The 25,032-nt window shown below is 33.9% G+C and overlaps 1 protein-coding gene across 4 annotated transcripts in view; it reads left to right on the top strand.

The window, feature by feature from the left end:
- LOC126892103 (uncharacterized) overlaps positions 1 to 25,032 on the top strand; it is a 654,403-nt gene that overhangs the window by 548,864 nt on the left and 80,507 nt on the right. For all 4 annotated transcript variants that reach the window (XM_050661541.1, XM_050661542.1, XM_050661540.1 and 1 more), the window contains exon 4: positions 14,530 to 14,651. In XM_050661541.1, coding sequence (XP_050517498.1) covers positions 14,530 to 14,651 — 122 coding nt within the window. The remainder of the gene's footprint in view (positions 1 to 14,529; positions 14,652 to 25,032) is intronic.

Genomic DNA, 25,032 nt, shown 5'->3' with positions numbered 1-25,032 from the left:
GAATTTTTCGAGGAAAATTTCCGCCGAAAGAAATCGGAAGAAAATATCTATGTGCAGAATTAAATTACAGTGAATTTTTATGTGAGTGTTTTTGGTTTAACGTTAAAATCTTCTGAGTTACAAAGCAATAATTGAAAAAAATATTTCGGAGCGCTAATTTGTTTATGCATGGTTTAAAACAAAAACCATGACCAATCAACAAGAAGCACTAGTAATTACAGTGGCACAAACAAGAATAGAACAAGTAAAAGAGTATATATATTTCTATGACAAATCACTAGATTAAATAAAGAAAATCAGACCGAAGAAATAAAGAGAAGAATAAGGTTGGCCTGGGCATCATTCGGAAAACTGTCTTATATCCTAAAGAACAGAAAATACCCGCAATACCTAAAAACAAAAGTTTTCAATCAATGTATACTCCTTGTTTTAATATATGGCTCTCAGACATGGACGTTTACAAAAGAGAATATGGAAAAAATAGCAAAGACAGAAAGAGCCATGGAAAGACAAATGCTGAACATTAAATTATTATCAGACAGGAAAAGAAACGAATGGATCCGTAACAAAACAAAAGTGAAAGACGTCTCTACCCAAGTAGCAAAGCTTAAATGGAAGTTCGCCGGACACACCCTACGGCAGAAGGATGAAAGATGGACTAAGATGATTATACATTGGAGACCATGGAACCACAAATGAAAAAGGGGAATGCCACAGATGCGATGGTCAGATGACCTGAAGAAAGACACTGGGTCAAAATGGATGCAAATTGCCCAAGATAGAGAGGCATGGAAGAAGGAAGAGGAGGCCTATATCCAAGGATGGATGTTTAGGGCTGATTAGATAGATAGAATTTGTTTATAAACCAAATAGCACACTTGCTGAGGACTTTGCATAGCTATATTACTAATATATGAAATCTTACGATTTGATTCCAGAATGTCCAGCAATAAAATAGCTGGTACATAATTTTGCTTGTTTTATACTAATTTTCCCAGATTAGTACCTTACATCTTTCATTGTGTTGATAATTCACGTTGTGGAAACTCTCAATTATTATATTGCTAATTTAATACTATTCTATCTAATTCCTCCAAAACCAGCAAATTTCCATAAAACCCAGCCATATTAATACCTTTTGCTTTAGTTTTCCTTTCAAGAAACAAACAAGACACATCTCCTAAACCACTATAGTGGGGCACGCAAAATATAATTCTATTTTAGTGACGTCACGTTGCCTAGCAGCCGTTGATTCTTGCATTGGGAAATTCGATTTTGTGACGTCAACAAAATAGAATTCTATATGGCGTGCTCAGGGCCCTAAACCTAACCTGGCTATCGGCCATTCATTCATGTCCGTGTTACAATAATTTCGACTTGAAATTATAATATCAACCACTTTTTTGGAGTCGCAAGTAATTTCGATAAGTCGCTATTTAATGACGTTTATTTAATTTGATGACGTTAATTTGTTTTGAGTCGAAATTTGAATTAGAATCAGGGCCCAGTTTTGCGCATTCTGACAAAGTTCCGTGTCTACTATAATATAATTGATATTTACCTTCATACACTGACTATCGCTCGACCGAGATGCAGTTCACATGGAGATTTTATCCAATTTGCTTTGTGTGAGTGTATAAGTCAACGTGGATTTTTATTTTGTTGGCAAATCATTCTCAGCTGGCGAGGAACCTATTTTCGTCCACTTTTCTTGCGGTCCCTTCGGGGTATGCACATGCACTTCATGCAGAGATTATTCGTGCATCCATGGAGGGATACTTTTGTTTTTTTCTAGGGTTTTAATTTTTTAGATAACTGTTTTATAACATTTGTAATGGTATCTATGACGAAATTCTGTATTTTAATGTAAGGTTTGTAAAGTGCCATAAAATCAGGGAGCTCGTAAAAATATTTTTAACAAAGCCAGGACTTTTCTTGTGATTTATTTCGTTTCTAATCACTTTCCTTGGGGGACGAAGTTTGCATAAGGAATCAAATAAAAATGGGAAAAAGTTAATCGAATTTCCTACAGTGAACACAATGAAAATAGCTATACCCTATTCCACGAACATGCGCCTGTTTTGGATTACTTCGACAACGAATATTTTACTGTGCAAAATAAGAAGAACGAAAGTAAATTGCAAATTGCATTGTTGTTTATTGGAATAATTATTAGCGCCATTTACTTTCGTACTTCTTATGTTGCACAGTAAAATATTCGTTGTCAAAGTAATCCAAAACAGGCGTATGTTCGTGGAATGGCCCATAGCACAATTTTTGATCATACGATCATACCTAATAAAATGTAGAGAATCCAGTCAAGTCGAAAAGAAAAGAAAAATGGTAGACCATATAGGCAGCCATGTAAAAGCAGCGGAAAAGTGTATAGGAACAGTGCGTCTAAAGAGATGTCAATACTGGTTCGACGAAGAATGTAGGAATGCTTTGGCAAGAACAAGCAGGGGAAAACTATTAAGAGATAGAGAAAATACCCAAGATACGATCGAAAACTATGTATAGTGATGAGCAAAACAAGAACAAGGCTAAGACCAGGCTAGTCTTGGTCTTGGTCTTGTTCTTGCAAGCTTGGTCTTGGTCTTGGTCTTGCAGCTAAAAGGCAGTCTTGGTCTTGGTCTTGGTCTTGCACTAGCCGGTCTTGTTCTTGGTCTTGGTCTTGCTGCAAGAGTCTTGCTGGTCTTGCTTTTTTGGTAGTAATAATTTGAACCAAACAATTTTGAATAAAATGTACATTGAAATAAATAAAGGTGTGAAGAATGAAACTATATTTTTTGCTTTAAAATTTTAACGTAGAATGTAGTTTTAATGTAGAATGTAGTTTCAAACGGATACCCATTTTAACATTATACATTCACCTAATGACCTAATTATTTCTCTCTATATAAAGAGATTAGAGTATATTTTTATAATGGTAATGTTTATCAGTAGGAAAAACCTGCATTTACAATCCTTGTTGCAATTGCCGGCCTTCGGTTGTGTCACGTTGTGTTTTGCATGCTGTCGATACCTGCCGCCTGCCTTCAGACCACGTCTTGAGTCTGGATTACTGTTTATTGCCCCTGTATTTTAATAAAATGTTAAAGAAAAAGACCTTCTTAAAGGTGCCACAAATGGTCGGGGACCTTCAATTCACGGATTTTACGAAAAGGGATAAACGGTTTATAGTTGTTAACAGATAATGATCTGCTCCTTTCACTCGAACACTGTAGTATTTATCCTACGAGGGTCAAATTTAAGAACATAAATTACATTTTTTTAAGAGAACACAAAAATCAAATATTTTTTACTCTATTTAATCATTATTTAATATATTTAACTTTTTTATAAACTAACTAAAACATACTTTTTAGTAAATACTTACATATTTACCATACCTATTTATAGACCTAATACTATAACATAATAACTAAACCTAATCGGGAGTTATAAACGCTTAATTCTGTAATTTGTTATCTTGCAGTTCTTTAATTTTATTTAAACTACATTGCTCTCGTAACACGAGTTATTCGCACTTTTTATTTTCACATATTTTTGGATTGAATACCCATTATGACATTTAAAAAGTTGAAAATATTCGGATGTCGGTAGTAAAAACTAGAATTTAAAACACACTGAAATGATGCGCATGCATTTCAAATGCGGCACATACTATTTGTAGTACTGGCCCTTTCTGGGGAAAACCTAGATTCTTCCAAATAGTTTTCAACTATGAAATCAGTAAAATTCTTTACGCGTTTGTCGTCCGGGATTTTCACAAATAATTCAACTTCCAACTTTCGTTGATTGTAAAAAATTAATCCAAAAAATAATTTTAAAAATTTCCCAGTATCGGAATTTTTGTCATATTCAGAAACTGAACCTAAGCTTTGGATTTTGCGATACCAAGCTTGACACATTACAATCGACAACCAGTTATTTTTTATTCAGGCCACAATGCTTTCACAGCATTGTGAATCCCTTTTCAGAATCTATTATGATATTTTTTGTATTCATTTTAAATTTAACGACCTACATTTTTCCTCGATTATGCGAAAAGAATTGAAATAGTGTCAGTATTTTTATTAGACAAAAAAGCGAAAACTACTGGTACATAAAAACCGTTTTTAATTGCATTTTTTTTTAATGGATTACCCTATCTATAATTACATTTTTTTGTCTTACAAGTAATTTCAATTGTCCTTGAACTGTCGCCGTTTGAAAACTTGCCTTCTGGACACTTTGAAGGTTGAGAAAATGCAAACCGTTTGACTTAATCAAAACGATTTAAAAATATAACCAAAATATTATGTATTTTAAAAATTCGATATTGTTTAAGGTTTCTTACAATGTCAGTATATATTATTGAACTAAAAAAATAAAGTTAAATAATAAAAACCAATTTTTCTCAAAAAAGTGCAAGTCTTGCAAGTTGGTCTTGGTCTTGCGTGGTCATGCAAGGTTCGGTCTTGGTCTTGGTCTTGTTCTTGCAAGCTTGGTCTTGCAACCAAAAGGCGGTCTTGGTCTTGTTCTTGCAAGCTTGGTCTTGCAACCAAAAGGCGGTCTTGGTCTTGGTCTTGGTCTTGCTGCAAGACCAAGACCAAGACCGCAAGACCAAGACCAGTCTCGCTCATCACTAACTATGTAGCTAGAAGAAAAGAGAACAGCTAGAAAAACAACTGAAACATAGAAGAAGACTACATCGACAAAGAGGTAAAACATTTCTACCAAGAAGTTAAGAAATTTAGAGAAATTAAAAGAATAATAAAAAGTATTGCAGAAACGAAGGTTTACTTCTAGAAGAAACAATAGAAAAATTAAAACGATAATCGGAATAGCTCAAAAATCTGCGAAATACAGACCAACAAGAGGAACTAGAGGGAAATGAGAATTGGCAACAAGAGGAAGAAAGGACGTGCGGGGAACCCACTTTGATTGAAGTTAAAGAAATAATAAGAGATCTAGAAAATAATAAAAGGTCGGAGGAGGGAAAGTGTCGAAACACTGATATAGTGTATAGTCCGCTTATCATTAGCAGTTTGTAAAAAGAAAGAAATGCCGAGGTAATGGAAAAGCTCTCTTATTTGTCCTATCTATAAAAAAAAAGAGACAAAATGGACTACGAAGTAGTTTATAAATATGATACAAAGTGAGCGGAGAATACAAGGGATAGGTTAGAGCAGGAATAACAACTACTGATTTAATTCAAAGTAATAGCTGCGAATAAAACTTAAGTAACATAAGGATATTTATCGATTTTAAACAGGCATACCACTTCACAAACCGGAGGATGAGGATGAAACCTTGAGAACAGCAGAAATGCCAGAAAAGATTAAAAGGCTAGTAGTACATTCTTTCACGGTTTTTGCTGTAAATTTTAAAGAACCGCTTGGATTGACATGAAATTTGGCATAGGCATAGCTAACGTGTCAAAGAAAAAAAGTGATATGGTGCCGATGTGTGCTTTTGCCCTGGGGGTGAGTTTCACCCCATCTCGGGGATGAAAAAATATATGTCACAAGATAAGTCCTGAAATGGATAAACTGACTAATTTTAAGCAACTTTTGTTCTATAGAGTTTTTTCACCAAATCAATACTTTTCGAGTTATTTGCAAGTGAATATGTTCATTTTTCAACAAAATAACCACGTTTTTAGACGGTTTTTCGCAAATAACTCAAAAAGTAAACATTTTGTCGAAAAAAATATTCTTAGCAAAACTATAGTCTATAAAAAAGTGAAAAAAATGGTGTGTATATTAGGTCTCTATACCTAGCAAAAGTAGAGTTAAAGCTAATGAAAAATAGTTACATATTCTAAAAATTCCGAATAGAATAATTCATTGTAAAATATCCAAATAATGAAGCATTCTTTGGGAAAACACATTACAACTTTCTTAACGTGTTTAAAAAAGCTTTATTTCTGTTTTTATAAAAAAAATTCTACCATCAAATGTAAGCAAGTTATGCTAAAAATAAAGTTGGTCCCTTTTGTTTTGGCAAAAAAAAAAAATCAGGAAGATCACCCACCAATTAGGAATTTAAATGAAATTAATCGTTACCGCTTCACAAGTTACTTTACTTATGTTGTGTTTATATGATCTGTAAGTTTCATCGATTCAAAGTGCTTATTTTTGAAAAAATTTGGTTTTAAAGTAAAATTTTTAAAAATTTTAATTTTGAAAAAAAAAATGTTTTTATATAATATGTATATAATATATACATCATGTTTTTCACTTTTTACGTGCTATATTTTTGATAAGAATTTTTTTTTTCGACCAAATACTTACTTTTTGAGTTATTTGCGAAAAACCGTCTGAAAACTTGCTTATTTTGTAGAAAAATTAACATATTCACTCGCAAATAACTCGAAAAGTATTAACTGGGTGAAAAACTTTATAGAACAAAAGTTGATTAGAATTAGTCATTTTATCCATTTCCGGACTTATTTCGAACATATATTTTTTACCCCCAAAAGGGGGTGAAACTCATTCCTAGGGCAAAAGCACACATCGGCACAATATCACTTTTTTTCTTTGACTTATTAGCTATGTGTACGCCACATTTCATGTCAATCCAAGCGGTTCTTTAAAATTTAGAGGTTTTGCAATATTTTACCTTTAAAGAAAGAATGACGTTTACCAACACGAGAAATAGGGTAACCATGGAAGAAAGCTTTTCAAGACAGTTCACACTGAATAGAGGTTGAAAGCAAGGGGATTCGCTTTCAACGAATTTAATTAACCTAATATTAGAACAAATCATAGAAGATTAGACTATGAGTAGAAATAGAAATATGCTGCTGTTTGAACGAAGGATCCTGAGAGCAATATTCTGTGGTATCTGTGAAAATGGTATTTGGAGGAGGAGGTACAACTACGAAGTATACCACAGATATAAACAAAAACTTGGTGGTAAAGACGTAGTATCTCTTATAAGAATAGGAAGACTAAGGGTAAGCACAGAACAAGTAAGTCGCGGTGGATGTGTAGGTCGCGGTAGATGCCACCAGTTAAGTCGCGGTCGATGACGACAGCACATAGCAAGGAGGTCACCTGCGCTGTCAGTCGAGCTAGAGCCACTATCAAGTGAAGTAGTTTAATGAAATTTGAATGGCAAAAAGACTGTGCTTTTGCAATGTTGTGTCAGTCAAGTTATGATAGTGATGAAATGCCAGCTGTAAATAATCAGATTCTCCTTCATATTTCAAAAATTTACTGAATTTAATTACTTTAGAAATTCAAAAATAAACTAAATACAAAAAAGGGATTATATAAAAAGTATCAACTCAGATAGCGCAGGTAATAACAACTTGGCTTCTAACAACGAATCAATCACAGGAGAGCATCCTTGTAGGCCGCGCAGTAGACATCCATGTAAAACAAACTCATTTTATTTTCAAAAGCATCAATGTAAACCTCATGGATAGCATCGCGCTAAACCTCCATCGCGACTCACCTGCTCTGTTCACTTACATTCATTACAATGTGTTTGTTTTACATGGATGTCGACATCGACCGCGACCGACACATACAGCTCCACCGCGACTTACTTGTTCTGTGCTTACCCTAAGATGGGCAAGATATCTAGCAAGATCACAGCAGAACAACCCTCCTAGAAGAATCCTTATGCCACAACCTGTGAGAAGTAGAAATAGGGGTAAGCCAAAACTTAGATGGAAGGATGATGTAGATGAGGATGGAAGAAAAATAGGCGCGGCAAACTGGCAACGGTTGGCAATGGATAGGACTGACTGGCGTAATAGACTTGGGAAGGTCGAAGTTCTTTCACAGGGCTGTAGTAGCACCATTGATGATGATGATGAGAAATAGAAATATTTTCAGTAGCCAGGAACAGTGCATAGCGTACGCAGATGATGGGGCGATGCTAGCGAGAACTAAAAAACATCTAGAAACAGTTTTCCAGAAACTCGAAGAAGCGGAAAGTTACGGACTAACAATAATCTCAGCAAAAATACCATATATGGAAATGACAGAAGACATAACAAACGATAGCAAATATATCAAATGAAAGGAGCAGAGGCTGGATGTCTATAGTTTTGATAGTGTCAGAATTTGAATACTTAGTAGTAACCATAACCATCACGGGAAAAGGGACAAAAGTGAAGGGGAGCATTGCGATAAGGTTACTAAATTAAATACACACCTGCACACTGCGAGACAGTAATCAGACCCACAGTAATACATACCAGCGAAACATAGATTATGAATAAGCAAGAAGAATAGAAAGTGGAGCTCTGGGAAAGAAAGGTGCTCAGAAAAACCTTCTGAGAAATACAGTCGGTAGAGAAGGAGTGTCTTTTGAGAAAACGAAGACGAGCAGTCTTTGAAGAAGACAAACAAATAAAAAAATAATAAGAATGCATGGAAAACCAATAATTACGGCAAAACACGAACCCAAACATCTAGATGCCTTGGTTACGTTATACAACGAGAAGTTTGAGTAAAACACTACCCAACAGTGTTTCATCATCATCATCAATGGTGCTACAGCCCTATGAAAGAGCCTCGACCTTCCCAAGTCTATTACGCCAGTCAGTCCTATCCATTGCCAACCGTTGCCAGTTTGCTGCGCCTATTTTTCTTCCATCCTCATCTACACCATCTTTCCATCTAAGTTTTGGCCTACCCCTATTTCTACTTCCCACAGGTTGTGACATAAGGATTCTTCTAGGAGGGTTGTTATGCTGTGATCTTGCTAGATGTCCTGCATATCTTAGTCGTCCTATTCTTATAAGAGATACTACGTCTTTTCCACCAAATATATGTTTATATCTGTGGTATACCTCGTAGTTGTACCTCCTCCTCCAAATACCATTTTCACAGACGCCACCGAATATGCCTCTCAGGATCCTTCGTTCAAATATAAGCATAAGGTTTTCATCTGCCTTGGAGATGGTCCATGTCTCCGATCCATATGTCAACACTGGTTGTATAAGGGTTTTGTATATGGTTATTTTTGTTTTTGGCTTAAGTTTCTGCTTCTCATATGTCTACTCAGTCCAAAATAGCATTTGTTCGCTAGGATTATCCTTCGCTTGATTTCTTCTGTCATGACGTTTTCCTTGGTGATCAGGGAGCCTAAGTATGTGAATTTGTCCACCACTTCAAAGGTAGAGTTATCAACAGAGAATTGGTGACTGATGTTTATGGCTCTATTGTTGGGTGTTGATGCCACCACCCAACAGTGTTTACTAAAGAAAAAAAGAATGTGTGTGTGTGTACTTTGTACGCACGTAAGAAGATATTCTTCTATTATATAATAGGTAATTTAAACGAAGTAAATATACTTAAAAGGTTATTTGTATTTTATTTAAAAATCAAACTAACTTTCTTATCTACCACTTTCAAAAATTTTTTATTAAAACAACCAAAAATAAAAAAAAATATGAATCGCCCAGGAATTGAACCCGCAACCTTCCAATCTCAGTGCTAACGCATTTCCCACTACTCCAGCGAGGCCCTAGAAATAAACATGTAGGTAAGTTTCGGATATAATTACACAACACGGCGACATATAGTGTAAAAATGTTATGCTTACATAATGTTTTATTATTTTACTACAGGGAAACACAAATCCAAAAACACAAGAATTATAATAAATAATACATTTCCTAAAACCACTAATATATTCTTTTAATGACTTATTTGCACGGTTACAGATACATAATGAACTACATACTGTCAGAACTACATACTGTCAGTGTGCGCAGGCGCGCGGATCATGTACAATTTTACCCTCAATCGATTCGCCGCTAAAGAAGAATATCTTCAAAAATCTAAATTAATAAGAAAAAGTTTTTTGTTTAGATTTATCTTGAAATTAATCATACACTGTCGATGGCACGCCAGTGTCCAGTGCTCGAACCATACAGTCTTCTTGGCTATTTTCAGCCGTATGTAAATCTAGCAACCTCTGGCGTCTCACGTTAGCTCGTACAGGTAATTCAATAGGAAACAATTTTGACACGACAAAGTCACCTTTTGCTTGTTTTAGACTAAAACACGCTATGGGTGTACTTTCTCTATAATTATTATTGACTGGGTAAATAATGAAAAGAAAGTGAAAAAATAAGAAAAAAACGATCCATATTGGTCGGCGACATGACATCCTTATGAGAAAGCGGAAGAATTTTTAAAATTGTTTTTCCGTATTCTGCTATGCACAAAAATAAAAACGTACTGTTTTAATTACTTGTATATAAAAACATGAATAAAAAACTGATAAAACGCGATAAAAATAAGTGGTGCACATAAAATTCCAGCTACAACAGAGCTGATATTAATATTACGTGGCGAAAAATGTATCTTTATTTTGATGGAAAATAAAATTCTATTTTTATTTTGAAATATTTTTCCAGCACTGCCGTAAAGAGTTTGGGAGATAACGTGTCTCCCTGTCTAATTCCTCATTTGATTTTTATAGATTTGGTATCCTTGTGTAATCGGACGGTCCTGGTTGCATTATTGTATATGTTCACTATCAGTTTGGTATCAGATTGTTCCGTGGTGTGGTGATTGCGTGTGTGATCTTATTGTCCACGGAAACGATTAAATGAAATTAAAATAAATACATAAAAGAAACAACAAACTGTCTGAATATAATATAATTATTTTAATCGGTAAAAAGAACGTGAAAATGTCTCGAAAGAGGGTTTGTTATTCTAGCGAGGGTGTGACCGCACAGGGTGCCTGCTGTGACTCTACTGAACTACAAACATCAGTTTGTCATTATGTGGTTTTAAGAACCGTCTTCGAATGTATTTAAAAAGTGATTTATTGACATAAGGTCTGATAACGTAATTTATTAAATGTGGAATTTTTGTTTCCCATACATAAACTGAACAGGCGATTAACAGCTGGTTTCGTATAGATATTATGAGCCGAAAGAATGTGAATTTTAATGGGACGTATTATTTCATTTTGAAAAAATTATTAAAAATTAAAAATTAAAATTAGCAAAATAATAATTGAAGCGTGTCGCCAAAAGAAGTTTCCATAATAATTGCTAAATTTGAAGTAAAATGCGCCACAAAAGAGCGTCAAATTACAAACTTTATCAAAGGTACTCTTTTATGACCCACAATGGATGTGGTACATTTTCACATCCGCTATTGTTAGTATATTCTGGTTGTTCACTTCTTCTTTAAGTATTAGCAACCAAAGATTGCTGCTTTCTGCAGTTGCGTTTGCTACACATTTTTTATTCATTTAGTAGGATGAGAGTTCTTCTTTTTGTTTCATTTTCATGTCTGTTTCCTTTGTGATTATTAATGTGCCTTTCCATTGAATTTAGTGTTCACGCATGTCCCAGGAATGTGTGCATATCTGTGATTTCTCGAAATCCCTGTTTTTGATGTACGTTTCATACTCGTTTATTCTGCCGCTAAGTGGTATTGCAGTTGCTCTCACAAAGGAATTGTTGCATTCACAGAGTATTTTGAAGATCCATTTCTTTGACATCTCTTGTGTGTTGTTGGGTTTGCTTTTGGACATAATAGATCTGAGTATATGGTTGTTCTAAATGTTGTTGTGATGGTGTACTTGTTTCTTATCCTTTTTTGATAAGGTTTTTGGATATGGTATTGTTGTCAACCATAAGTCCCTCCTTGTGATTATTGTTGGACTGCTTGTGGTGTTATGTTGTTTTCTTTCTTCTATCTTGTAGAATTCCTTGTTTATAGGTTTTTTCTGCCTGAAATGTCTTTTCCTTGGAGCAGGTGTTTTTGACTCTATCGTATAATGATCTGATATTTCCTTTTTGCTATTTACGTTGTGATTTAGTGGTTTAAGTATCTGTTGGTGTGGGTCGGCTTTCTGTAAACTTTAATCTTCTTTGGTGATTAGTGCATCCAGAAAAGGAAGTGAATTGTTGTTTTCCTTTTGCATGGCGAACTTGATTGATTCTTCTTTATTGTTGATGTGTGTCAGGAATTTATTCAAGACTTCTGGTCCGTGACGCCAAATGGAGACCACATCATCTACATATCTGGCTGTGGATGTTATACACTCAATTGTGGCTAATCCAATATTAACAGAATATTTCATGTCACAAGAACTTTTCAGTTTCAGAATTTTTTGTCATTTATTTTTGAATTATTTTTAATTATCTTTTTGTAACCAATTAAAAGTATTCTATAAAATACTGGAAGAATTCCAATGAAAAAGTCTTGGACCTGCTCATTAGAAAATAAATAGATTTATTTTAGTAATTACCTCCTTGTAATTGTTAATAAACACTTCCTCTTCTTTCATGCAATTTCAGTAAAGTTCTAATATCACAGGCGTTACCGTTACACAGTTGCAAGTGAATTGGTTATAGTAGGGTAGCCTTGGATGCTAAATTTTCAGTTACTAAAGTGTATTGGGGACCTATTAGGTTGTGAAGATTAGGTCCCAAAACCAAAACAGTTAAGTTTTCCATTTTAGTGGGGATGTCCCATTTTTTAATTTAATTTTCCATTTCCAAAAATAGTTTTTTTCCGATTATCTTCTTTATAGACGGAGGTCGGCAATCATCATAGTTATTCGGATTTTAGAGACGGCTGCTCTGAAAAGTTCATTTGATGTACATCCGTACCGTTCTCTCAGGTTGAACAGCCACGATATTCTGCGTCTCCCTATGCTTCTTTTTCCTTGAATCTTTCCCTGCATAATCAATTGGAGAAAGTTGTATCTCTCTCCACATGTAATTGTTCATCTTTCTCAGAAGCTCTTTGTTTGTGATCTGTTCTGTCCACGGTATTTTCAGAATTGTTCTGTTCACCCACAACTCGAATGATTCTAGTTTTTTCATCGATGCAGCATTCAAGGTCCAAGCTTCAATTCCATAAAACAAAGTCCAGAAAACGCAGCACCTACTCCGTAGTACTTTTCCGATTATATCGCCATCTATCCATAGTTCGAAAAATGTCTCGAATAAAAATTACTTATTTTTACGTAAGGAATCCAAATCTGCAATCAAAACTTGGGGCTCCCATTTAAGATTTTAAAGTAACCCCCCACCCCAAGTCCGTGGGGGGTCGTGTTTGGTGTCATTCGATAGATATTTGAAAAATATTAAATACGTATTTTTCAGTTTTTCAATCTGATGTTCATTTCGCGAAATATCGCGGGATAGATTTTAAAGTTACCCCCACCCCCTCCGTGGGAATCGTGTTTAGTATCATTAGATAGATTTTTGAACAATATTGAACACGTATTTTTTAGTTTTTCGATCTGATGTTCATTTCGCGAAATATTTGCTCTTTTTTTGTGAAACTTTGTGACTCGCCCATTTCCTTACGGCCCGCTCAAATCATCAGATTTTTGAAATATACACTGTTCCTCATGTACTTAACGTGCCCTGTCTTAATCTGACGTTTTTCAGTTTTCTTCTTCTTATTCTTCTTCTTTTTGTGCAGACATGATTCTGTCTGTTTTTCAATGTGTCTCCAGTAAGTTGTCGTTCCATCGTTTTCGTGGTCTTCCCACTGATCGTCATTCGGCTTATATTATGATCGTTCCATTCTACTCTTCTGTTTTTCACCCAGTTTTTTATGTCGTCCACCTTGCATCTCCGTCGTATATCTGCACTTCTAGCTCTAGCTCTATCCCATAGGGTCTTACCATCGATTTTTCAAAGTGTTTTCATCTCTGCTGTTTCTAGCAATATTTTTGCCCTTTCTGAACCAAGTCGTGTTTCTGCCGCTTATGTTATTATTGGTCTGATGACTGTTTTTGTAAATTTTTCCTTTCACTTCTTTTCCGATATTTTTATAGTTATAGTTTGTTTTTCCGATAGATTTCCGAGTTTTTCCAAGCATATATTTTTTACGAGCTGCCCCCTACGCATGTCCTTGTTTTACAGAATACAAGGTTTCTCCCCACGTGATTTTCTGACGCGCTCAAGTAACGCACAAAATCCGCGCTTGGGCTCCCCTACCATTAAACTTGTGACTGCTAAATAAAAAGATGTAATTTGTTTTACTGCTTTCCTCTGTCCTTCTTACAACGATAAACACGAGCACATTGAGGCTATTCATTAAATTTCATTACCGTCTATGAATAATTTATGATTGAACTAAACACTGTGAAAAATAGTGAGTTTTGTTAATTCTACGCTCTCTCTCGGTTGGTTTTTTCCTTTCATGGTAATAACTGAAATACCAGCATTTTTTATAACATAATATGTTTATCCTTTTTCTCTAAAAGCCAAGTCTTCAATCTCACTGCATGACATGTTTCATCGTTATTAAGAACCTTATACAGTGTGTCAAAGCCAAATTGAATAAATTCATTATTTCGCGAATGAACAAATTTGGAAATAATTCCCGAAACAGGTCGATTTTTATTTTTAAATTATAATTTTTTGCCATACCTATATATCATACTCGTGACGTCATCCGTCTGGCCATGATGACATAATGATAATTTGTAATGCGAATAGGAGTCGTGTGCTAGCTCATTTGAGAAGTTATTCATTTTTCTATTCAGTAATATAAACAATGTAAATTATTTATGTCTACCTCTCTTACAGGATCAGCGGATAGTGGCATCGCTGAACAAGAACAGCCAACTATAAGCCCAGAGTCCAGGGTTCTACAAGAAGTTTTAGAGACTGAAACTGTGTACGTCGAGGACTTACATGAAGTCATTACGGTGAGTTACAAACATTTTTGATGCATTTTTTCATCATCATCAAAACCCTCTTTGGGTCCTGGCTTGTTCTAGGATTTTCCGCCATTCTGTTCTGTTCCTTGCTTTGTTCTTCCAGTGGGTAATCTCAAGTGTTTTCAGATTTTGTTCCACTTGTTCCATGTATCTAAGTTTGGGTCTTCTCCTTGACCTTCTCCTTACTGGTGTTTGCCTCATTATATGTTTTGGTGTTTCGGTCTCCAACATCCGTTCAACATGGCTCATCCAGCGCAGACGTCCGATCTTTATGGATGTTATGACGTCGGGTTCGTTATATGCTGCGTATAGTTCAAAATTATATCTTCTGCGCCATACGTCATTTTCTCTCACCCCTTTATATATGTGTCTGAGGATTTTTCGTTCAAACGTACCTAATAAGTTCTCATCGCTTTTCGACAGTGTCCATGTATCTGATCCATATATAAGGACCGGTTTTATCAGGGTTTTGTATATTTTGCATTTGGTTTTTCTCGTGATGTTGTTAGATCTTAGATGTTTAATTAATCCATTATGTTTCATTAGCAATATGTATTCTTCCCTTAACTTCTTCGCTGACATTGTTATCTGCGTTGACTAGTGAACCTAGATATGTAAAAAATTTTACGCTTTCGATGTTATAGTTTCCTATTTTCAGATTCTGTAGGTTTCTTTTGCCTATTTGCTGGCCTTCATGTATTTGGTTTTTATTTCATTAATATTTATTCCACTGTTTTGTGCCGCTCTTTCTATCGCATTAAATGCTTCTATCATTTCTCTTTTGCTTCTAGCTATGATATCAACATCATCTGCAAATGCCAATATTTGTACACTTTTTGTTATTATTGTTCCTCTGGTGTTGAATTTTGACTCTCTAATTATTTTTTCTACATTGATACATTTTTTACCCAACCTTTTATAGCTATGAATATACACTGCGCGTCAGAGAAAAGATGGGGCCTACAAAATGGGTCATTTTTGATGTCTCGAATTTCCTAAACCTGCTGTCCGATTTAAGTGATTTTTTAATATGTTATAGCCTTATTCTTTAACAATATCGCTGTAGTAATATTGTTGCTAAACAAGTAAATTTTCATTGTATACCGGATGGACCAATTAAACTATGTTTTTTTCTTAGTTCTCAACACCTTATGGAATATTCTAGCATTTATTAAATACTTAAATTAAAACCCAACTATAGCCTCAGGTTTCCTTAACATTCTGTTTTTTATTTATTCGCTTACGTTGGATAATAAAAAAGTTAGGTACTTTAACAACTAGCCATGTTTTTCATCAGTACAGGGTGTTTCTAAATAAGTGCGACAAACATTAAGGGGTAGTTTTTCATGAAAAAATAATGACAGTTTGCTTTATGAACATATGTCCGCAAATGCTCGTTTCCGAGATACGGGATGTTGAATTTTTTCTTACAAACTGACGAATTATTTATTCTTCTAAAACCAGTTGAGATATGCAAATGAAATTTGGTAGTTATTGCGCATTTTTTGACATACAATTAAGAATTTTATATTCACCATTGGCGTGCATAATAATATGACCCGTATGCGCGCCAATGGAGAAACTAAACTAGAATATGTTAAAAATCACGAAGGCCTATAAACCCCGAAAACAATGCTCTATTACAAAACGTTTGACTCTTTGAAAAGTACTCATATATGTTTTTGTTGATATTTTTTTATCTATTTAAAAACCGACAATAAACATATCTATACATATTATTGTAATACTAATCCATATAGGAGAGGTAACGGTAAATGTTATTTTTAGTGTTTTTTAATACTCCACCGTACAATTAGCTAATGCCTCCTTAATAACTCGAATGAATATTTAAGTGAGATTAGAACGGCTTTTTAAATTAAAACTCAAACCTCACCATGAATGAACTCGCTTCTTTGTCGTTCCATTTACTCTAGAAATAAATAGCAGATACTTGAGTGGGTGTAGCACTCTAAAGCAAACTATTTTAAATGTGCTCCAGTCAAGTCTTTTATGCAAATCGAAAGCATGTGGATTTAAACTACGCGACTCGCTATGTAGGTAGAGGCCCCAAGATACAATATCCGTTCTTTGGTTTCGTTTAGGAATGATTTTCTACGGGGTCATTTTAACTTGCCTCCCACTGTCACTCAAACTGGATGCACCGTTGTTTTCAAGCTATACCAAAATATATTATATATTATAAATTGTATAACACTACGTAATAGTTTTAAAATTGGAAAAAATCCTGTGTAAAAGGTATAAACTTTTTATTTAAATCCCTTTAAAGCAGTGGCGGCCCGTGAGGTAGTGCCATAGAGGCATGGCACTACCTTGCTAACTATGCAGAAACATATTTTTTATCTTCAAAACTTTTTAATTCCTGTAAATTTGTTGTGTGTACAGTAAAATCTCCGATGACCGAAACCTTTTAACCGAAACATCGTTTAACCGAAACGGCTGACACTTTCAATAATTTCGTCAATAAAAAGTAAATTTTTATCGAAAAGCGGAAATAATTCGATGTTAATTTGTCAACATTGTCAACATACAACTAAAGAACGCAATTAAATATATAACACATTACGAAATCGCCTCATAGTATTGTTTAATACTATCTTTGACCAAGAATACTATGCAATTTGATACAAGAAGAATACAAAAACCCATGTTATTTTTAACCGAAATTCTTGTTATCCGAAACGGCTTCCCCCCAATTATTTCGGTTAAAGGAGGTTTTACTGTATTTCTTTTGATCTTCATAAATTATATAAAATATGGCAACTATGGGCGTAATACAATCCCTGCCGACAGCGGAGATTATTCGACAGGAGAATCTCCTTCCTGCCAAAGTCAGTACTGGCACGACTAAAGAGAAAAAGATTTTACGAGCATTCTATGTAAGTGACAGAGAAAGAGCTATATCGGACTATTAGTATACCTTCAAATGAGAATCTCTGTGCCGGGCACGAGGTTGAGTTTCTTTACGTGCTGGTTTGTCACTTTTATTATGTATATTTTCTGTTAAAAATTTTTTGTATTTATAATTAAACTTTTAGTGCATCATGATCGTGGGTGTAGTATAAATAATATTTTGATTATTTCTTAAGTTTAATTTATTAATTGACTATGAAGATTAATATCTTAAAAAAAATTTAAGAAATTTAAATTTTTAAGAATATTTTTTTTAATATTTAAAAAAAAACTACATATGTTATAAGGTTTTGTGGAGCTTTCGAGTTAGCTTTAAGAGGTCACGACGAAAATGAAAATTCAGAAAATAGAGGCATATTTTAAGGAGCTGGTCGATTTTAGCGCCGACTTAGACAACGACTTAAAGGTTCATATTATTCAAAGTACCAGATCTTTCAAAGGTCTACCTTCTCCGGACATTTAGTTGCTTCTAATTTATTAATGTCGGAGAAGTTTTCTGCTTATAAGCATCAGTTCTCCGAATCATTTCTTAATGAAACATGGAGACAATTTTAATTTTTAAGCAAAACTCGATTTAAAACTGAATTAGAAGTAGGTACTGTATTAGCGAGACGAAATAAGTACTACCTCTGGGGCTGTTTCGCTATCGGTTTTATTGTAGAGGGAAGGCTTAAAAAGCAATTTGAAGAAACTATTAAACTTTTAAGTATTTTAGTTACCATTCCTATATCAACATCTGAAGCAGAACGCTGTTTTCGATGTTAAAACATATAGTGCTTTAGGTATGCTATCTGCAGAAAAGCATTTTGTAAATTGTATTGATAATTTTCATAATAATGTCATTGAAAACTTTGCAACCAAAAAATATAAGAATGAACTTCATATATCGTAAACTTTAAAAGTGGCATTACAAAAATGTGTGCATGTGTGTGAATAATGAAATAGTATTATTTTTATAAATTGGTAAATAGAGACTAAATCGTAATAACAAACTTCAAGCACTATCAGCAGTAAATGCTGGTGGTAGGTTAAGAGGTTTTTATTATTAATTAATTTACGGAACTGTTTTGATCAATGTTGGACAATAGCTTGACACCTCAGATCAATAAACATAAGATACATAAGATAAAAGTATCCGCGCATATATTTTTTTAGTTTTTGTTGTAAGTAGGTATACCTTTTTTGACAATATCGTGAATCCGTCACTTAAAATTTTGGCGGCTGTCCGAGTTCTGGCACTACCTTCTTAAAGTAGTACCAGTCGCCACTGCTTTAAGGGCTACCTAACAGAACGTTTTCGATTTTATTCAAAAAATCATCATCAGTGTTTTTTTTCACCAAACAGGTGAATGCCAGCTGAGCCACCAAAGAAATACTACGGTGAAAACCCTTTAAATGTTATGTAGTTGCATTAAAGGTGCATACTTGATTAAAACTCTATAGGATCGATATAAATAAAAAAGAATAATGCCCTTAGGTAAGGTATGGACCTTCCACAACGATTTAATGGCAACAGTTTTAAGATGTCGGGAAAGGGGTCTGCGGCTTAAATTGAAACTACATTTATTTCGGCAGTTCGATGTTTCGTTGATTGTTTATTTTTTTAACTTCATCAAGAACATACTACAAAATTAGCCAACAATTACATATAAACATAACATTCACCATATCTTTTCACTTACAAAATGTTGTATTTTATCTTTTTAAGCTAAATCTATCAGACAAACGATGTTGTCCTACGAACTTCCAAAGCGACACTGATTTCGGTCGTTTTTTCACATGTAATACTAGGTCCAACTAGTTTTATTATCGAACCAGATGACATGGTTTTGATTTTTATGAATTTTAAAATATCTTGCAAGTATCTATCTTAGAATTAATTAACTTTTTGTTTTTGTTGATGTGGTACATTTCGAGAAAAAGTCTTTTTTGTAGTTGCTTTCTATATTTATAAACGTTGAGAATAAGCTGTAATTTGATATGCTGTTGTATTTAGCTATTTTGATTTTAGAACTTCCACTCAGCAGCTTTATTATATTGTTAGTTAGGTCATTTACGTAGGGTAACTTTTTGTGAATAACGAGAATAAAATCAAAATAGCTAAATATCTCGAATTATTCTCGAAGCTTTAAGATCAGACATCGCTTTTAAATCAGAGTCATCTTATTTACCAACTTTCTTCTCTCGAATATATGATGGATAGTAGATATATAGGACAAACATCGCAGTGGTTAGGCAAAGAATAACGCAGCACAAAGATGACTGCAAAACAGAGAAAAATTATTATGCAGTAGCTCACCATTGCAACACAACAGACCACACATTTATTTTATCAGATGTTAAGATTTTTAACGTGAGGAGAACACTTTTTAGCGCTAATGTTATAAACTTCAGATGTACCCCCTCTCTAGTGGTAATACCCCGTATTTTTTTTCAAAGGGCGTTATGTATCATGGCATACCTCATTTAAAAGGTCTAATAAATCGGGTATTCCTCCACTGTGTGTCTTGCAGCACCGCAATCGCAATTTGGAGAGGGTATTTTTTTTCGCATCTGAACAACGAGTCGGAGCTCCTGCCAAAGTTTGTTCTTCTTCTGGTGAGTGTGTCCTAGATTCGTCTTGGTTGGTCGAAACCCTCTGGCTTATCTTGGAATATGCCATCGTCGGTTATCTTGAAATTCCTCTCAATTAGAGTTCTTGCAGAGTCCAGAGGGTTGTTTCTTGAGAGAAACTTACGTATGTCTCTGCCGGGGATACCAACATGGGACTGGAGCACAAGATTGGGTTTCAAATACCAAATTTCAAGCAATTCCCTTAATTAAAAATTAAAAACATCTCGACACAAATAACACATACGGAGAACAATCATTGGAAGACATTATAAAATTGAGTCAACAACGACCAACATACCGAAACGCCGAATACAATGTTTCAATTTACTAATTATTATGCTTAGATTTTTTGTTAAATCTAGCTATACTCATACATACAATCTATAATTTTTTGCTACCTAATATAGTACTCCCTCGTATATTTATTTCCTGGAGGAAGAAGCCCATTCGGCTAATTGACATTATCATTAGCCGTCGACTGCAGAGCAGGAAAATTATTTGATAATGTTTGATGTAGAGAATAATGTTCTTCCATTTCATTTTTCGAGTATGGAGCAGATAGCGGCATTATTTTAAAACGGACCACACACATCAAAAACGCGTGTGATTATGAACCAAAATAGAATTTGAAGAAATTGTAATTATATAGTAATTTATTATATAATCATTTTGTGATTTAATAGTTTGATGAATGTCATGAATGAACTCATTATCAAAGGCGATCTAATTTTTTTACAGACGCGTGTTGCTAGACGTGGCTTACAACTATCATTTAAATACAACTTATTTTTATATTTTTACTGTGTCCATATATTTGGGACACCAACAACACAAAAAGAATAGAAATGGTACATTGTATTTGGGGTTTATAGGCCATGGTTTAAAATTATCGATTTTTGACGTTTCTTATATCACTCACTGTCATCAGAAAAGCATAATCGTCAAGAATAAACCTGAACAATTCAAGAACGTGGGCTATATACCCCAATTCCAATTTATAATTATTATAAAACAGGGTCAACAAAAACCTACATTCCTTGAGAGGCGCTCAGACAGCAAAGCTCAGAGATATGGAAATAACATGATATTTAATTATGCATATTACACGGATTTAAAATGTTTTGGAGAAAAAGCCAACATATCAACTGATTGAAATAAGAGGAACATCATATCGATATTTAAGAAAGTGTCTAAACAAATTATCAAAGGTACAGAGTAATAAGCTCTCTCGATAGCTTCTGTATGTAAGAATCGTAATAGACAGAGTAGCCAGGCGTTATCTGTTCTAAAAAAAACCCTCATTTGGGTAATCGTATATAATCCTATTTTTTCATCTTCCTTATCTAACATGCCAGCAAAATAATGTTACGCATAATCAATGAGGGACTGAAAACATTCCTACAAAAGAAATACTCGTAGAGAGTACTGGATTTACCTATGGTAGAGGTACTCCAGAACATCTTCTTTCTGAACATAAGACAAATAACAGAAAAATCTAGGGAATTCAATATCCCACTATGCCAGTATACATATTGTTATGCTCTACCTTTTCTATTTATTTAGATTAATTAGCAAATTCTTAATTTGATTGATTATCCAATTATTTTATTTATTGCCCATGTAAAGACATAACTAAATTCCAATTAAATTTTCCAATCAATTTTATTATCAGGGCTAATTTTGTATTTGATACAATACCTGTAATCTGTGGCTTCTAGTATTTCTAGTTGCTTACTTCTTCCAGGGTAGAAACAGGGAAATTGACAACACTCAAATTCATATAAATGTAATCTATTGTTTTTATTAAATGCCATGTACATATGATTCAAAAATATTAAAATTTAACTTTGTTGCAACAATCTCTAACTTAATAAATTAAAACTCTAACTCTGATATCTCCTTGTTTTGACAAAATTATTTATTTAATTAATTTCTTATTTACTCATACTAAATTGAATGAATTTTACTTTTCTTCTTTTGAATTGATTTCTCAAATTTGAAATGACTAACTGTGTTACAAAAATATTGTTCAATAAATAAGTAAACAAATATGGTCTTGATATAAATAACTTTTCTCCATTCAGACAAATGATTTGACTAACCTTTTATTCTTCACTCCCTCGTTTTCTGGATTGCGCTGTCCTTGATTATCTCAACACGTACTCTCTGGTTGTTGCGAAAAAATCCCCCTCGTCAAAACTGCTTCCAAGAAAAATACACAGGACTTGCTCGAATATCTAGTTCACAAACGGATAATAATCAGCTACTCGTTCTAGACAAAACAAAGGAATCTCCCTCGGACCAGGAAATTAGCTCTTCAACCGGTCGACGATTTGGTTTCAACTTGATTCTGCTCGCAAAGGCTGATCACACCAACTATACACTGATTCTACACTTTAAAAAAACTCGGCTGCCTTCTCTCGATGTTCATTACACACTGATTTTATTTTTCTCTCCAACCCATACATCCATTATCCCTTCTCCCGATATTTTTCGTCCACTCAACAACAACCTCTCTCCAAAAATTTATTTCTTAAGAAACCCAATATTCTTCCACATAACTTTTCCAATTTGTCAAATTCAAGGAAAATCATAATTAGTTATTTTCTACTTTCTACTCTTACAACTAAAATAATACCGTTTGTATACCACATTAAAATACCTTCCCGGAAGGATCTTAAAAACGTTATTGTCCCGTCAACGCTCTCTCCACTTTCTAATCGCCGAAATGTTTTGTTAATGTCCCGACCATTTCGTCGAAGAATTATCACTAATCGTTTTAATTTTTCCGAAACACTTGTTTAAAAGCAAAATTAAATTCTAAACAAATTTGGCCATATACAGGGTGATGAAAAACTATCATTTCATGGTCGTTGATATAAATTTAATTTTTTTTGAATTTCCTTAAAAAAACAATTCCACAACAATATATTTTATAGATCATCACAAAGCGTTCGAACAGGATCAAATGACAACACTTACGACAGACACTAATAGGCCTACCTACCATAACACTTAAGAGGATAGGCGCAAAATGTCGAACCAATGCATTTTAAATCTATTCATTTTTTTTGAATTCTGAGAAAGCTAGTAAGTATTTTTTGAAAAATTTAAACGTAGATTGAAAGATTACATTATTACTGAGGGCGAAAGTCCCTGAGAACTTCTATAATGTTTATTTTAATAAGTTATAGGGGTAAAAAAAGAGAAAGTTTAGTGTGATTTTTAATTTCAAATATCTCATTCAAGGGAAAGGAACAAAATGCAAAATTTTGACGCCTGTCAAAATTTTCAATGTATTTTAAATGTATTTTTGAAAAATTTAAACGCAGACTGAAAGATTACTATATTACCGAGGGCCGAAAGTCCCTTAGAATGAATAAAAAGTTTCTTTTGAATGAGATATTTGAAATTAAAAATCACACTCAATTTTCTTTTTCACCCCTGTAACTTATTAGAATAAACATTATAGAAGTTTTCAGGGACTTTCGTCCCTCGATAATAACGTAATCCCATATATTATTTTTTCATCCGGATCATAGTCAGATTAAGATTTCAAGCGCTGAGAAATTATGGCAATGTAATTCTACGCTATTTTCTTCTAGACGTCGCTAAGTTATTGTGATCACTTGAACAAGAAAAACTGAAACTATTCAAGAGTTAAGAGAAAAAAATAAACATTAAGGCGACTAACGGCATCTTAAGAATTCATTTCACTGTCTATTATGCACTTAAATCAACGTACAGCTTTTTCTTGTAGTGAATGTTGGCGCCTCCTTATCGCTAGAGAGTCAAGTGAATCAGAAAGTTATTAATTCAATAAAATCCAGCGAGTCTGAAAAAATACGTAAAAGGATATGATACATAAAAACAAAACAACCGCACAAGTCGATAGTTTCGATTTTATCGGCCGCCATAGAAATGAATCATTCTCTATTTATTTAAAACAATGTTTAACACTATCTATAGCCCAGTAAATGACCAATTTGAAGTGTAATTTTAAGGGTCAACTCCGAATTGCATGCAAATTTGCTACGATAAATTGCTACGATTTACTGATTTTTTTAAAGCTTGTTGAGACGCTGCGATATATTGTCGCGATTGTTTATAAACTGAAACAACTCTATCGTTACAATAAATTGATGCAATCCATGCAATCCAACTCGAATTCCGATAAATCGCTGCGATGTACCGTTTTTATCACAACGATAAATTGAAACAACTCGATCGATATCGATAAATTGCTCGGATTTATCGCTGCGTCTAAACACTGCCTTACCTTCCACTTCAAAGTTGAACTTGTGCCGTTGCGTTGGAATCACCCCTTCTAGGGGGTGAAAAAACGCGCGTTTAAAATAAGACCAGAAATGGGTAAACTGACTAATTTTAAGCAACTTTCATTCTGTAGAGTTTTTTAAGTAAGTCAATACTTTTCGAGTTATTTACGATTGAAAATGTTTATTTTTCGGCAAAAAAACACGTTTTCAGACAGTTTTTCGCAAATAACTCAAAAAGTAACTATCTTATCGAAAAAAATATTCTTAGCAAAAATGTAGCTTGTAAAAAACAAAAAATCGTAGTATATTTGTGAAGTCTAAAAACCCAGTAAAAGCAAAGTTGTAATTCATGAAAAATACGTTTTATTCGTCAAATTTTGAAATCAAATATTTCAACGTGAAATAACCAAAAAATGAAGCACTTTTCGGGGAAAATCCATTAAAACTTGTTTAAGTGTTTAAAAAAGCTTTATTTCTTTTCATTATAAAAGTTTCTAGCATCGAAATTAAGCCAGTTTCCCTCAAAATAAAGTGGCCCCTTTTTTTTG

Source organism: Diabrotica virgifera, chromosome 9 (assembly GCF_917563875.1).
Source record: "Diabrotica virgifera virgifera chromosome 9, PGI_DIABVI_V3a".
Classification (NCBI taxonomy): Eukaryota; Metazoa; Arthropoda; class Insecta; order Coleoptera; family Chrysomelidae; genus Diabrotica; species Diabrotica virgifera.
Note: the sequence above shows the minus strand (reverse complement) of the source record. Positions and strands in the feature narration are given on the sequence as shown.